The 13,471-nt window shown below is 35.9% G+C and overlaps 2 protein-coding genes and 1 non-coding gene across 3 annotated transcripts; 1 reads left to right on the forward strand and 2 right to left on the reverse strand.

Annotated features, from left to right (window-relative positions):
- The first annotated feature begins 3,036 nt into the window (after positions 1-3,036).
- On the forward strand, positions 3,037-6,714 carry LOC117634571. The gene is made up of 3 exons (XM_034368728.1): positions 3,037-3,289; positions 3,422-4,015; positions 6,332-6,714. Exons 1-3 carry the CDS (start codon positions 3,142-3,144, stop codon positions 6,541-6,543), a joined length of 954 nt encoding a protein of 317 aa, XP_034224619.1. The 5' UTR covers positions 3,037-3,141; the 3' UTR covers positions 6,544-6,714.
- Positions 6,715-6,820: 106 nt separating this feature from the next.
- On the reverse strand, positions 6,821-6,893 carry TRNAE-CUC. Its single transcript has one exon. It is a non-coding gene; the product is annotated as a tRNA-Glu (tRNA).
- Positions 6,894-7,139: 246 nt separating this feature from the next.
- LOC117634570 (vacuolar-processing enzyme-like) lies at positions 7,140-10,433 on the reverse strand. The gene is made up of 9 exons (XM_034368727.1): positions 10,197-10,433; positions 9,226-9,390; positions 8,879-9,035; positions 8,613-8,698; positions 8,337-8,536; positions 8,080-8,128; positions 7,668-7,874; positions 7,358-7,555; positions 7,140-7,274 (listed from the first exon to the last, which is right to left on the reverse strand). The coding sequence occupies exons 1-9, from the start codon at positions 10,431-10,433 to the stop codon at positions 7,140-7,142; spliced, it is 1,434 nt and encodes a 477-aa protein (XP_034224618.1).
- Between the last annotated feature and the right edge of the window lie 3,038 nt (positions 10,434-13,471).

Consider the following 13,471-nt stretch of genomic DNA (forward strand, 5'->3'; position numbering starts at 1 on the left):
TGTATCAACCTTTACTAGAACATCTTCAATAATTCCGTCTAGATATATGATTGACCTGTCCTCCATCTACAAAGAAACAGTAGTGGATTTAATTTCACCAATACCAATCTTTTTAGCAACAAATAAAGGTAGTAGGTTAATGTTAGAACCCAAATCACATAAAGCTCTTTCAAAGAAATTATTTACAATAGTGCATGGAATTTTAAAATTCCCTCTATCTTTTTGCTATGGTGTAAGCTTCCGTTGTAAGATGGCATTGCATTCTTCGGTGAGTTGGATTTTCTCGTGCTTCCTTTTCTTGGAGAGGATGTCTTTCATGAATTTTGCATAACTTGGCATTTGTTCCAAAGAAATGGCAAAGGGAATGCTTATATGCAACTTTTTGAACATCCTCAAAAATTTCGAAAATTTCCCATCAATTTTATTTTTCCTCAACCTCTACGGAAAAGGGATTGGTGGGACATATGGCTTCAATGGAGGGGAAGGAGTCGGTATAGAATTTTCTTCTTCTAGGGATTTCTCGACAGTGGCTTCTGGGATGGTGATTGGCAGTGAAATTGCATGCCGCACTTCTGCCGCAGACTTCTCGGCTTCTTTTTCTTTTTATAATTCTTCTTTTTCCAAGTCAACCGCAGTATTCACTTGCTTCCCTTTAAGAAGAGTGATTGCCTTTGGATTTTTTGGGTTAACTTCGGGTTGGCTTGGCAATACTCCTTGGTTTCTTCCGCTCATTACACTAGCGAATTGGCCTAGTTGCACCTCCAAATTCTAAATAGAAGCATGCTGATTCTGAAGTTGGGTTTTTGTTTCAGTCATAAATTGAGTGATAGACATAGTCAACTGAGTAAGCGCATCTTCCAAGTTTATTTTCTTCTCTTGAGGCGGAAAGCCAGGTGGTGGTCACTACACATTCTGATTATTGCTTCATGAAAAATTTGGACGGTTTCGTCAACCGAGGATGTATGTATTGGAATAAGGATTATTCCTTTGTCGATTAAATTCTGAAACTTGATTGACTTGCTCAGTAGACACGAATGGGTTCTTTGTAGTGCACTCTGAACTCGAATGAGGTCCTGCACAAAATTCAGAACCAAAATTAGTATTAGTGTTCACAGCAATAACACTCAAAAAATCAACTTTTTTAGTAAGGTTAGAAATTTGTGCTATTAGCAAAGCCATAACATTAACTTCCAAGACCCCAGCTGGCTTCAGATTCATTCTCTCACTTGGCCATTGGTAACTGTTGGACGCCATGGTCTCCAATAGTTCAAATGCTTCAATAGCCGTTTTTGCCATTAAAGCCCCTTCAGCCAATGGCAAATTCAGAAATTTTTCAAAAAAAGGCCAATATTTAAAAGGCTAAAAGTTCAAATACAAAATTTAGACAACCAAATTTCTTTAGAATTTAAACAATACTAATGTTATTGATGGAAAATAATAATAATAATAACAGTACAAACAAAACATGGAAAGCCTCTTTGATGCATTTAGTCGAACACATAGTGGGCGCTAGCCAAAGTTTTAAACGGTGAGGAGTAAGCTTTTTGAAATACCAGTTGTTACCTAATAAAACATATCTTCAAGACTAACCCATAGGCTCTTAAATTTGCACTGGAGAAATCTTTAAGAGATTTGGAAAGTGATTTGGAGTTGTGGGTTTTCTAGATGGAAAAGAATCCTAATCTGCCCACATGGTTAATTGATCATGGGATAATAAAAAGGAATTTTGAGCTAGAGGATAATAAGAAGGTTAAAGTAGTAATTTGCTGAGTCATAATTGCATCAATCAATACTGCCCGTTTCATTAAACTCTTTTTGAGTTGAAGGATAACAAAGGTGGCGTCATTTGCGCTGCAAAAAAATGAAAACATAAAAACCCAAGTCATCTTCCTCGTTTTGAAATCCTTTGCAACACACCTCGGTTACAGAACCTTGGGACCAGCAGAGGTGCATACTCCAGACTCTCCACAGGATTTTCCGGCAAAGGGAGGTGCAACTGCACTTCCTTAAGCCTCTGTAGACTGTGGGTTCACCACTGCCTCCAGCTGCTGCATCAACTAATGTCCTGCTTGTTTGACTCAACCTATTGTAAAAAGTCTAACCAGGTTGGTAGCTTATGGTAAGGACACTTGCGCAATAAATCTTTGAATCGTTCCCAGACTTCATAAAGAGACTCCTTATCATATTAAGTGAACGGCATAATATCTTGCCGGAATTTTGCAATTTTGGTTGGAGGGAAAAACTTCGCAAAGAATTTTTTGAATAAACCATCCCAAACTCCTTCAACTCCTTACACAAATTAGTGTCGAAAAACATCCTGCCATACCAAAAGGGAAATTATACAACAATATCCATTAAGTACAAAAGCTAAAACTAGTGTTAATTTCTATCAAATTCGATTTATGTAAACTACGTCATGCAAATTAATGTGTGCATAGTGCGTAGTTGGAGTTTATCTGAACCACCTCAATATCTCTTCCACACTTGATGTCACCATGTATATACAACAGGCACTTGCTTTCAAAATAAAACAAAACACATGCAACGCCCAAAATCGAAATAAGAAGATAACTCTTGCAAAAGATGAGAAGGCCTCTTTACTCTCTCTCTCATCTTTCAAAGTTTAAGCGGTGAAAGATAAGAAATTATTGTATAATACTGGAATACATTTATGTGGTTTATTTTTGTCGATATGTTATATGGACGACACGTGATATATTTTGTCAACATGTTATACTATGAATGAACGACATAGTTAAGATTTCTCATTTTTAAAGTATAATTATCAATAAATATTCATTTATATTATAAGATGTGAACAAATATCACATCACCGTGTCCTACACTATAATTAATTACTTGTGAAAGAGAGTGGAGCAATGAGTTGTGATTATGATTTTGGTTGTTGTGAGGATTCGATCAGTTCTAATCCAAAAATGAAATAAAATAAAATATAAAAAAAACCCCACATTATATATATATATTACCGTTATGCCAGCTTTCTACTCTAACCATGTCCATGTCATGATGCACCATTTCATGTGAAATCATATCACCTTTTCCTTTTACAACACCAAAAGAATTATCCCTCTCACTCACAAACAAACAAAAACACATACACACAGAGAGAAATTAAGAGATATGAAAAGACAGGATAGTAATCTGCGCTCAGCCTCCTCACGCGGTGAAAATGCAACAGAAAATCTCCACGGAAAGACCATCGGCTGCATGTCCGGCATCGCCCACCTTCTCTCTAAATACCACTCTTCCCGCAAATTCCTCACTTTTGGTTTGTTCCATTTTTTTTTTCTTCTTTATCTATATATTTTGTTCATCCATCTACCTCTCTCTCTCTCTCTCTCTCTCTCTCTCTCTCTCTCTCTCATATATTTTGTAATTTTATGTTTTTAATTATTTTCAGGGAGAAAGCAAGAGAAGAATGGGGCTGGTTCCTCTTCTAGAATATCAAAGTCCTCGACAGCAATCCAAGCTTCCACACCGCCTATATTAGGTCAAGTAAAAAATGGAGACAAGTCCATTTATCTGCGTAGATTCTCATGCAACGTGCCAAGAAGTCCCACGCTTCCGGCAGAGATCCGGCGCTCCAACTCTGTGGACCCGCCTGAGAACTCCCCAATCCCACCAACCCTAGTTGCGAGGCTGATGGGGTTGGAACAGGCTCTAGCTCCGCAAGTCACGCCAAAGACGGCGGTGCCAGAGCCCACATCCACCAATAAGAGGCAGCAGCTTTTGGGCGCATTGGAGAAGTGTGATGAAGACTTGAAGGCCCTAAAGAAGATCATAGACGCCGTTCGGGCAGCGGAAGGGCTCCGATCACCCGCCTTGGTGAAGCGAATGGAGACCATTGGTGACAAGAAGAAAAGGTTTTATGGTGCAAATTCAAAGTGCTTGGAGTTTGGTACTGAGCATGCGAGTCCGGTGTCCGTTCTTGATGAGTCTACTCGTTCCCCTTTCAGCAACCACCAACACTACAAAAAGCAAGTGTTAAATTACGGTATGTGCCATGTTCTCTCTTTTCTTCCTTACAACTTTTTCTTTTCCATTTTGCTTTTGGTACTTATAACCATCTAGCATCTCAGTCTTTAGTCTATTTTTTCTTATTTTTAATATTATATTTTAGAAGATAGCAATCTTCGGCCCTTAAAGCTTTATTATATTTATTTAGTAAATAAGTTACGTATACAAATTCTTTAATGTGTGTGTGTCATCAGGCATGTTTAGCTTGCTCCCTTTCTGCAATATGTGATTAAAGCAATCTTGTTGTTTCCTTATACAAATTGTTTAATGTGTCATAGGCCAAAATGAGCAGAAAAACTTACTTCTAATATGGATATTACGATTTTGCTATTTTCGGCCAATAACACAATGATACGTGAAAAAATTATTTTACATATCATTGTATTATTAGTCAAAATAGCAAAACAGTCTTATCCCCATTGTACGAGAATGTTTCTCTAAAATGAAATGTAAACTACCAACCCAAAGACCGAATATTTATCAATATTTTCATACGGAAATTGCATTCAACTTGAAGTGGGAGCTTGTAGCTTTGCCTTCCTTTATGACGAAAAATAGAAAGAAAAAAGAAACTAATAAAACTTATTATAAAATAAAATAAAAAAGGAAGTTAGAATCTGACAAAACAAGGTCCAAGCAAATGAAGATTTTACACCAAACAGAAGATTAGAAGAAAAAGTCGCCCCTAGGAATGTTTCTTTTGTGTCAAAAGAGAGCATCCCTAGGAAAAAGTCTGCTATGCTCCACCAAAGATTTAGGATTCCAAGTTAACATCTTCCATGTACATGTTGTGGCAATCATAACCATACTAGTATAGTGGGAGACAACCTAATTCATCTCTTCCATCATACTATGTGCAATCATTAATCATCAACACTATATATATAGATTAACCTTAAATCAACTCTGTGAAGAGGTTGTTAAAAAATTAAAAAAAATTAAAAAATTAAAAAATAAAAAAATAAAAAGTTGCAACTATTTTGGTTTAAATTGTCATTGGCAACATAAAATTTTACACATCAACCGAGAAACTAGAAAACGCGAAATTAATTCAACTTATAGAACACCCCTTTCTATCAATAATAATAATAATAATAATTTATAGAACAAAAATTAAATTAAAAAAAATTAACAAAGAAACTTAATTTAGAGATATTTAGTTATATACCTATTCTTAGCACTAGTGTTATAGATAAACACTATATCATTTAATTTCTATAAACAAACAAACAAAAATCTACTATTGCCAACTGTCTAATTTTTTTAGTTTACTTAATATACTAATTTTCGGTTTTATCCTTTTGTTTTAAGTGTTTTAGGTTTTTTTGTGAGGTTTTGAGATTGAGCTAGTTTTAAGAAAATCAATGGTAGTTTTGTATATTACAGAAAATTTAAAGCCTTTTCGTTATATTGTAAATAGGTTTTGACTGCATAAAAAATGAATCAAGATGAAGAAAGACAAACCTATTAAGAGCCTAATTAACTTTGCATGGACTATAAATCTGAAATTCCTTCATGATGGAGTCAAAGTGGGTTCAAAAGCAAGAGGAGAGCGAGAGAGACAAATGGAAAGGAAAGGAAGACAAACCCTAATGGATTTACCTGGCAAAACCCTCTTTTGCAGGCTGTGGGTTCCATGACCACTTTGTATGGACTAGTATATGTTTAAAGATTTTGAACCCCCAAAAAAAAAAAAAGTATATGCTTAAAGCTACGTCTGGAAAGAAGAACGTGCACAGCGCGTGGGGACAGCCTTGTTGAGGACATCATGCATTATGTAATGATGTACAATTTATGCGTGCATCCCTATGCAATTGCTATGCCTACAGCTAATGGTTATCCAAACCCAGACAATCCTGAACACGCAAGAAGTTTGTAGCTCAAATCGATAAGAATATTTATTTTTACATCTAAGATCTTAAGTTTGAGTGCTATAACGAGAGTTCTTTATTTAAGTGTACATTTTTCAATTAATTTATTGCAAGATTATTTATTTATTTTTTACTCAAAAACCAAAAAATCATTACATTGTTGAATTTTCGTAAGTCATCATGGGTTGCAAGGTGGGGATGGTCCATGGAATTAGTACTCAACAGTGAGCACTTTTGTAATGAGTCTACTCTATTTCATCAATTCTTTTGGTTCATGCAATTGCACACGAACATGTGTGTAGTAATATTGGCATGATTTTAAACCGATCGGGCCAGCTTGTTTGACACCGTTAATATATTATGTAATTTTTTAAAAATGAATCTATGTAAGGCACATAAACTGTAATTTAATTTGAATGCAGGGCGAACACAACCTCAACAACAAAGGAAGAAACCAGGAGAGGAGGACTTCATCAACATCTGTCCAAGTATCATTGACAAAATCACAACCGAATCAGTGGAAGCATCATCATCACCATTAATATGGAACAGCAATGCCATGCGAGAGAGTGTAGAGGAAGTGTGCAGGGACATTGCTTGGGGGGAGAGGAGAGGAGAGAAATTGGAAGAATAGGGTTGGCTTTACAAGACCACATTTACAAAGACTTGATACAAGAGATGGTTACAGAAATGGGATACAGTTATGTGTATTCACTGCCTTTCGAGGCATGTAAGAGAAGACTACGTTTCTAATTGGTGTGTACTACTTGAGTAACATGAATGATTTTTGGGGATTTTATTATTATTATTAGTGTTTTCTTTTCCTTTTTGGTGATTAAAATGACTTGGGTAATGCTTTTCAGTTTCAATCATTTGGCTTTTATAAAAAATAAAAACTCAACAAAAAGAATTTCCGTTGCCGGGACTTGAACCCGGGTCTCTCGGGTGAGAGCCGAGTATCCTGACCAACTAGACTACAACGGAACTTGTTATACTCTTCCGCTACAAACGACTTATATGTTTTTGTACGATTGTCCTGTTTTGCTAATGCAGCTTATCTGCTGCTTTGGACAAAGTTTAGGGGATCATATTGTTGTCCGGAGAGCAATCTTATTGGAACCTTGATATCCAAACTTACAAGAAAAACATTCGAGATTTTCCCAACAAGTGTATTAAAAGTAAAAGTAATTTATTGTGCCCGTAATCTTGCCAATCTGTGTGTCATAAAGACTAAGAACACGTTTGAGTTGATGCTGCAATCATTCGCTCTTTGGTAACCCCAGCATTGCACATGTTGGCAAAAACTCGTGTGTATTGCATTCCATAATCCGAGAGTGACCCACAATATTTCTCATAAGTTGTCACCTGCATCAATGAATTAATATCCAAATTAACCAACATATCAAAGAGTCTATATACTACGTTTGTTCATAATTGAAAAAACTTACAAGCATCTTGAAGCAGCTCCAATCATCTACAAGGCTTGGACTCTGAGGTCGAATATTCTTCAAGTCACTCTCACGACCAAACAAACGCCACCGGATTTGATCTACATTGTCGTCGATGCGCTTCCTGCGATCAACCTCAGCACGTAGTTCCTCTCTAGCTTCATGCCTCTCATCAGACCCAATCGGAGCTTTACTCGACTGGATTAATATACAAATAGAGATTACATTTGAGATTTAGAACTAATATAGTAAACCATCAAAGCTGATCAAAGAAGTTAAGATTAGTCAGGAAGATAGAGAGATCAGAGACCTTGACCAAAAAGTGAAAGAGATCTGCATCACGTTGGTTGAAAATGGATCCTAAGAGCGATGGGGACGATTCACTTTGGGTGTAAGAAGTAGAGTTATCATTTGAACCCATGTAAGAGAAGAGTAAATCGTTGGCTTGATTCAGATTTCCATACTGAGTAACATGAGAACCTAGTCCCTCAGTAGTATTTCTTGTTCTCTTTCTAACCTGTATCCCATTTGCAAATGTAGCCAACACCAATCAAAGCATCAATGGTGAGAAAAAAAAAAAAACACAAGTGACATAATTAATGAAGAACTAACTAAAATAAGTACATAATAACATAATCAATATAGCGTATATTACAGTTGTAGCAGTTAAAAAATATATAAAAATATTTGTAAGAGGATATTTATAAGTTTCGATATTTTACTGCTTCATATTGCTGTTCAAAAGTTTCTCTCCGCAAATCTTTGATGTCGCTGCTCCCCATGTACATAAAAACACCAAAAATCATCACAGTTAAAAGGATAAGGATCAATTGAGATAATCAGTAGTTGACTAGAGCAGTTGTGTTCCCCACTTTACACCCGAATTCGAATCCCCCTCCCCGTAATTTAGATTAGATTAATATAGAATATCATTTGTTTGCCTCTTTTAACTAAATAATATTCAGAAAATAGTACGTACCAATCCTCCATCCAAGAAATACTATACAAGTCTCCCAAACAAGTGGTATATCCTGCAGGAGGACCAGGATTAAAACCGGGACAATATGTTCCCCAACTGTTTTCCGTTGCATTTGCTGCTGTGGTCGCATAGATACTTATATTGTTTGGAAGGAGGCCCTCGAACATGCTCCCAGATTCACAAGATTCAAGGTAAAATACCTAAGTTTTTTTTAAAGATCATTAGTTAGAATATAAATCCATTGAAAAAATACCATTTCTTATAGTTATATTTTACCATATCTTTGTAGGACTTGGCTTCATGCTTCTGTTTCAGAACATCCACTAGATCGTTTGCATAAACATAGTCGCCTTCAGGCATCCCTACACCAAATCATTGAAAGAAAAAAGGTTTGTAGGTTGAATATGTATACGTGTGATACATGGGAAGGAGAATTCAAACACAGAATCTCGAGTATAGGAATATAACTGCTCTTAACAACTTTAGCTACAAACTCCATGCTAGAAATTACATTCCTAGATTAACTAATGTAAGTTACTAACCGATTATTCCAGCGGCACCATGGTCTGTATAGTAAATAAAAATGTTGTCATTTGGACCACTGTCTACAACCTTGCCACTGCCCCCGGTGAGAGCAGTTTTATTTCCAAGAATAACGGCATAAAGATTGGCAGCGGTCACATTGGTTCCGGTATAATCCTGCAAAAGCAAAGTATATATATGTCAAACAAACTAGTATACTTATTTTAAAACCGAGATTAGGTGCTCAAACGAATCAACACGTAGTACTACATTAACATGTCACGTATTATTACTGTCACACTAAATAATTTCTCTTTTTCTCATCGTAATTTATTAAAATTTATAAACTAAAGAAAAGTAAAGAAACCTTGGGAACTCCTCCGTAAACATCTGGACCATCTGGCTTGTTGATGATGACACCAGGTCTAGGGTTCTGAACATTGAATGCTATGTCATCATACATAAAAACAATAATGTTTTCATCTTTCAAGCCGCCTTTCTTCAATATTTGATATGCATGACATACATCCGCCTGCAATATTTCCAACAAACTTTCTTAGAAAAAATAATTAGATGTTCCATTTTAATATGAATACACATAAAAATAAGAGGCCTAAAGTGCTAATGAATTATACGGCACTAATCACTTGTTTTGTCTTACTATATATATATATATTGGATGAGTAACGTTACCTTGTAAGGCTATGTTGTTATATAAATACACTTATTTTTTCAAACCATATGAATCACAACAAAATAAGTTTAGGGCCCATTTGATAACCATTTCAATTTTAGTTTTTAGTTTTTTTTTAGTTTTTTTTGGTGCTAGAGTATAGAGGAAAATGAGAGTGAGAATGAGAGTCCGGATGAGATTGAGAGAGAGGATGAGAGGGGAGGATGAGAGGAAGGAGTAACAAAAGTGAAATAAAAAAACTTGAAAGTGAAAACAAGTTGAAATAGATTTCAGTTTTTAGTTTTTGTTTTCACTTTTGTTACTCCTCTCTCCCATCCTCTCCTCTCATCTTCCCGCTCAATCCCATCTCCACTCTCATTCTCACTCTTTTTCCTCTATACTCTAGCACAAAAAATAAAAAATATAAACTAAAAATGAAATTGAAATGGTTACGGCCCTAAATTTTTTAGTTTTTGTTTTCACTTTTGTTATTCCTCCCTCCCATCGTCCCCTCTCATCTTCCCCATCAATCACATATTCACTCTCATTCTCACTTCCATTCTCCGTCTTTTCCCTCTATAGTAGCACAAAAATTAAAAAATTAAAAACTAAAAACTAAAATTGAAATAGTTATCAAACGGGCCCTTAGTGAATTGATTATACACCTGATGCCTATAGTTCTGATAACCATATGAACCAGCAACTAGGACTGCCCATCTGGTTCCATTTTGCTCAGTCGCAGTAGATGATGATGAGCCACTGTCAACATGAATGATGAAATCCTCTGGAAATTCTGATGGCATTAACCTGGATGCATTTGCGCAGAGGAACCAGCTGCTTCCACAAATCAGACTTGAGATTGCAATGAATATAAGAAATGTACCACAAAGGTGCCCAGCCATCATGACTTTGCAATGATATTAACAAGTAAAACCAAACCAACTATATATTTGTAGGGTTTCTTAGTTGAAAATGAATGGTTGAGAGACTGAAACTTCGATACAAGATAGAGGTATAAGTTAAGATAATGGATTAAATTAAGTTCAATAAATACAATGCAAACCAGATATATAATTTTTTTTTAATGGAAAGTTCATCAATTTGTCACGACTATACGTGCAAGGCTTCAAACTTGCACACATCCTCTTCGATTTCCACAATATATATCTGTGTATAATACAAAGCAAAGCTAGCAAGCAATTAGCTTATGCAATAGCCAGCTAGCAGACTAATCTAAGCTAATTTAAAACTAAGCTTTGGCAACCTGTACTTTTTCTAGTCCACTAATATATATACAACTCATACTATTTCTTTTCCTCCCATGTTTTTCTCGCCCCATGTTAAAACACTCTGCTTCAAGAAATTTACTTCAAGCTTTAGAAGTATCGCATGAAAAGTGGAAAAGAAAGACGGGAACAAGAAGGAAAAAGAACATGATAAGAAAAGAAACCTATTTTATTATTCCTTTTGATATGGTTTTATTTGTTTATTCAAACTTACAAGTAACGACAATTAGAAGAAATGGAATGATTTCCATTCTCGAGTTTCTCTATGTTTATTTGCATTATTTAATGCGCGGATCTAACTTTAGAAACTTTAATCAAATACCCTACAAATTAGGAATTGGATCAACTAGGAGGGGTAGTTACTGATAGGGTGTTAGTTGGATTGGCCCTGGTCCTTAGTGTGCTCTTAAGTGATCCTGAGTTCAAGCCCTCATGGTACTCGTGTGTGAGTTTTCCCCCCTCCCCCTTCCTAACTTTGGCAAAAAAAAATGAAAAACTAGGAGGGGGTAGTCTTATTCTCATTCCTTGTTTATCCTATTCCATTTATTTTTATTCCCATTACGTATTGGAAATTGAAAAGAGAAGCACCGCTAAACCAAATAAACTTATTGAAATCATCACATGGTTAGAAATGACAAAAATTTCTTAGTCTTCATAAGTGCCGGAAGCACCAAATCTTAAGGATTGAATCCAAGATAAATCGCACAGAAAATAAGTCCAACAACAAGAAAATAGAAAGACACATAATTTAATGAAGTTCCTCATGGCCAATGTCACTTGAGTACATCCTCAGAGCAGTATGAGCAAACAAATCAACTATCAATAAATTAGGGTGTTTACAAAGTGTTCGGAGACCACAACCCCGATTACACTTAGTGGCTTTCACTAAAAAGAATAAACAAATAATCATACTCAGTTAAGTGCCTATTTGGCATTGCTTATTGGGGTCCATATTATTTTGAAATTTTTGAAATCCCAAACCTATTTTGTAACATATAAGAAAAATCACTTATTGTCAATAATTTATATGTGTTTCCGTCGGAAGGCTTGTCCGGGCTTGTTGATTCGTGGACCGTCATATAGTGATGAATCAAGCCTTCGTTGCCCCTTTTTTCGAGTTAGCAAGAGCTAGGCCGAAAGCATCCCGAAGAAGAAGCAAGTCCTAGGGGAGTACTCTATTGTTCTTCCAGCAGCTGCGTGTTTTGTGTTGACATTTCTGGTAGCTCTGAATATAGTTGGAGATGGTGCATTGATATTGTATACGCTTGGCATGAGAGTTTGCTTTGGTGAATCAAGATATTACTGTAAGAACTCTATTTGAGTTCACATCCATTTAGGAATCCAATCTGATCAGGGATACAAGGGAGAGATAAGCTGGGTATACACGGATAAGTATGATAGAGTTGAAGCTCTATCTCACTTGTGGAATATCTATTATATTAGGCTATGAATTCGGGAGGTGATAAGGATAAGCTTTAAGGATTCCTTTATGGGCTAGAAACCTCAAGGCTCTCACCTATAAAACTAAGGCTTCGGTCCCCACTCTCATGCACAGAACACAGACTCATATTCCTACCCATATACGAGAGATTTAGAATGCATAGAGAGAGGAAGACCAAGGCCAGTTCGTGTGGTATTTGCTGCTGTTGTTGTGCTTGCTCTAATGGCTTCTCAAGGTTAGTGCTTATAGATTACATGTGAAATAGACTAACATGTGGTATCAGAGCGGTCATATGCATCTATAGGTCTAAAGAAGATAAAATTGAGAAGCATGCATATTTGTTCTGTGTTGATTTAAAATTGTTTCAGGCATGCCATATTGATAAATCAATCTTATATATTGTTTCGAGATCCTGGACTATGTTGTGCTGTTTGTTGTTTTAAAATTTGATAGAAATATGCTTAGGATAAAAGAGATCTTCCTTAATAAAATATGTTATAATTCCCCATAAAGAATAACATCCCATAAAGTGTTGCCATGTTTTGATAAAGAATATTTTGTTATTGCTCAGTCCACGGACGAGTATTAATTGATTGTTTCATATCATCTCAAAGTACCAATGGCAAAATTGTGTCATAGGGTACAACAATTGGTTTTCTCTACTTACAAGTGTGAACTCCAATTGTTTGTGCTCCATGATAGAACAAGAGAGTTCATTAGCTGTTGTGAGTGATCAAGCATCGCTGTCCACAGACAGTAAATTGTTTTGATAAAAGAAAATCACACAGTTCATGTTGCTGGACTTGTGAAGGAAATTAAAGGCATTTTGATATACTGTCCACAGATGTGTGTCATATGTGAATAAAGTTTTTGGGGTAAAGATTAATTGTATTGCAAAATTCTATGTTTTCAGTTGTGAATCCCTCTGCTATCAATTCAATTGAATCACTGACTGGTAGCAATTTTAAGAAGTGGAAGAGAGACTTAGAGATAGTTATGGGTCTTCTAGATCACGACTTAGCTTTGAGAGAAGAGAAACCCGAGGTCACTGCTAATAGCAATGCTGAACAGAAGCAGAAACTCGAGAAGTGGGAGAAATCAAATAGGATATGCCTACTTGTCATGAAGAAATCCATGACATAAACTATTTGTGGGGGCATCACTGAATCTGAGAATGCTAAGGAATTTTTGGAGGCTATAGGACTGAAGTTTA

The sequence above is a fragment of the Prunus dulcis genome, chromosome 7, assembly GCF_902201215.1.
Source record: "Prunus dulcis chromosome 7, ALMONDv2, whole genome shotgun sequence".
In the NCBI taxonomy this organism is placed as follows: domain Eukaryota; kingdom Viridiplantae; phylum Streptophyta; class Magnoliopsida; order Rosales; family Rosaceae; genus Prunus; species Prunus dulcis.

Bases quoted from the DNA above. Each gene is read 5' to 3' on its own strand.
- LOC117634571 (XM_034368728.1), top strand. From the start codon at position 3,142: ATGAAAAGACAGGATAGTAATCTGCGCTCAGCCTCCTCACGCGGTGAA. The intron at 3,290-3,421 runs GTTTGTTCCATT...AATTATTTTCAG, and splicing joins CCGCAAATTCCTCACTTTTG to GGAGAAAGCAAGAGAAGAAT. The intron at 4,016-6,331 runs GTATGTGCCATG...ATTTGAATGCAG, and splicing joins AAAGCAAGTGTTAAATTACG to GGCGAACACAACCTCAACAA.
- LOC117634570 (XM_034368727.1), bottom strand. From the start codon at position 10,433: ATGGCTGGGCACCTTTGTGGTACATTTCTTATATTCATTGCAATCTCA. The intron at 8,699-8,878 runs GTTAGTAACTTA...GATTTGGTGTAG, and splicing joins TGGTGCCGCTGGAATAATCG to GGATGCCTGAAGGCGACTAT. The intron at 7,556-7,667 runs GTCTCTGATCTC...ATATTAATCCAG, and splicing joins TCTTTCACTTTTTGGTCAAG to TCGAGTAAAGCTCCGATTGG.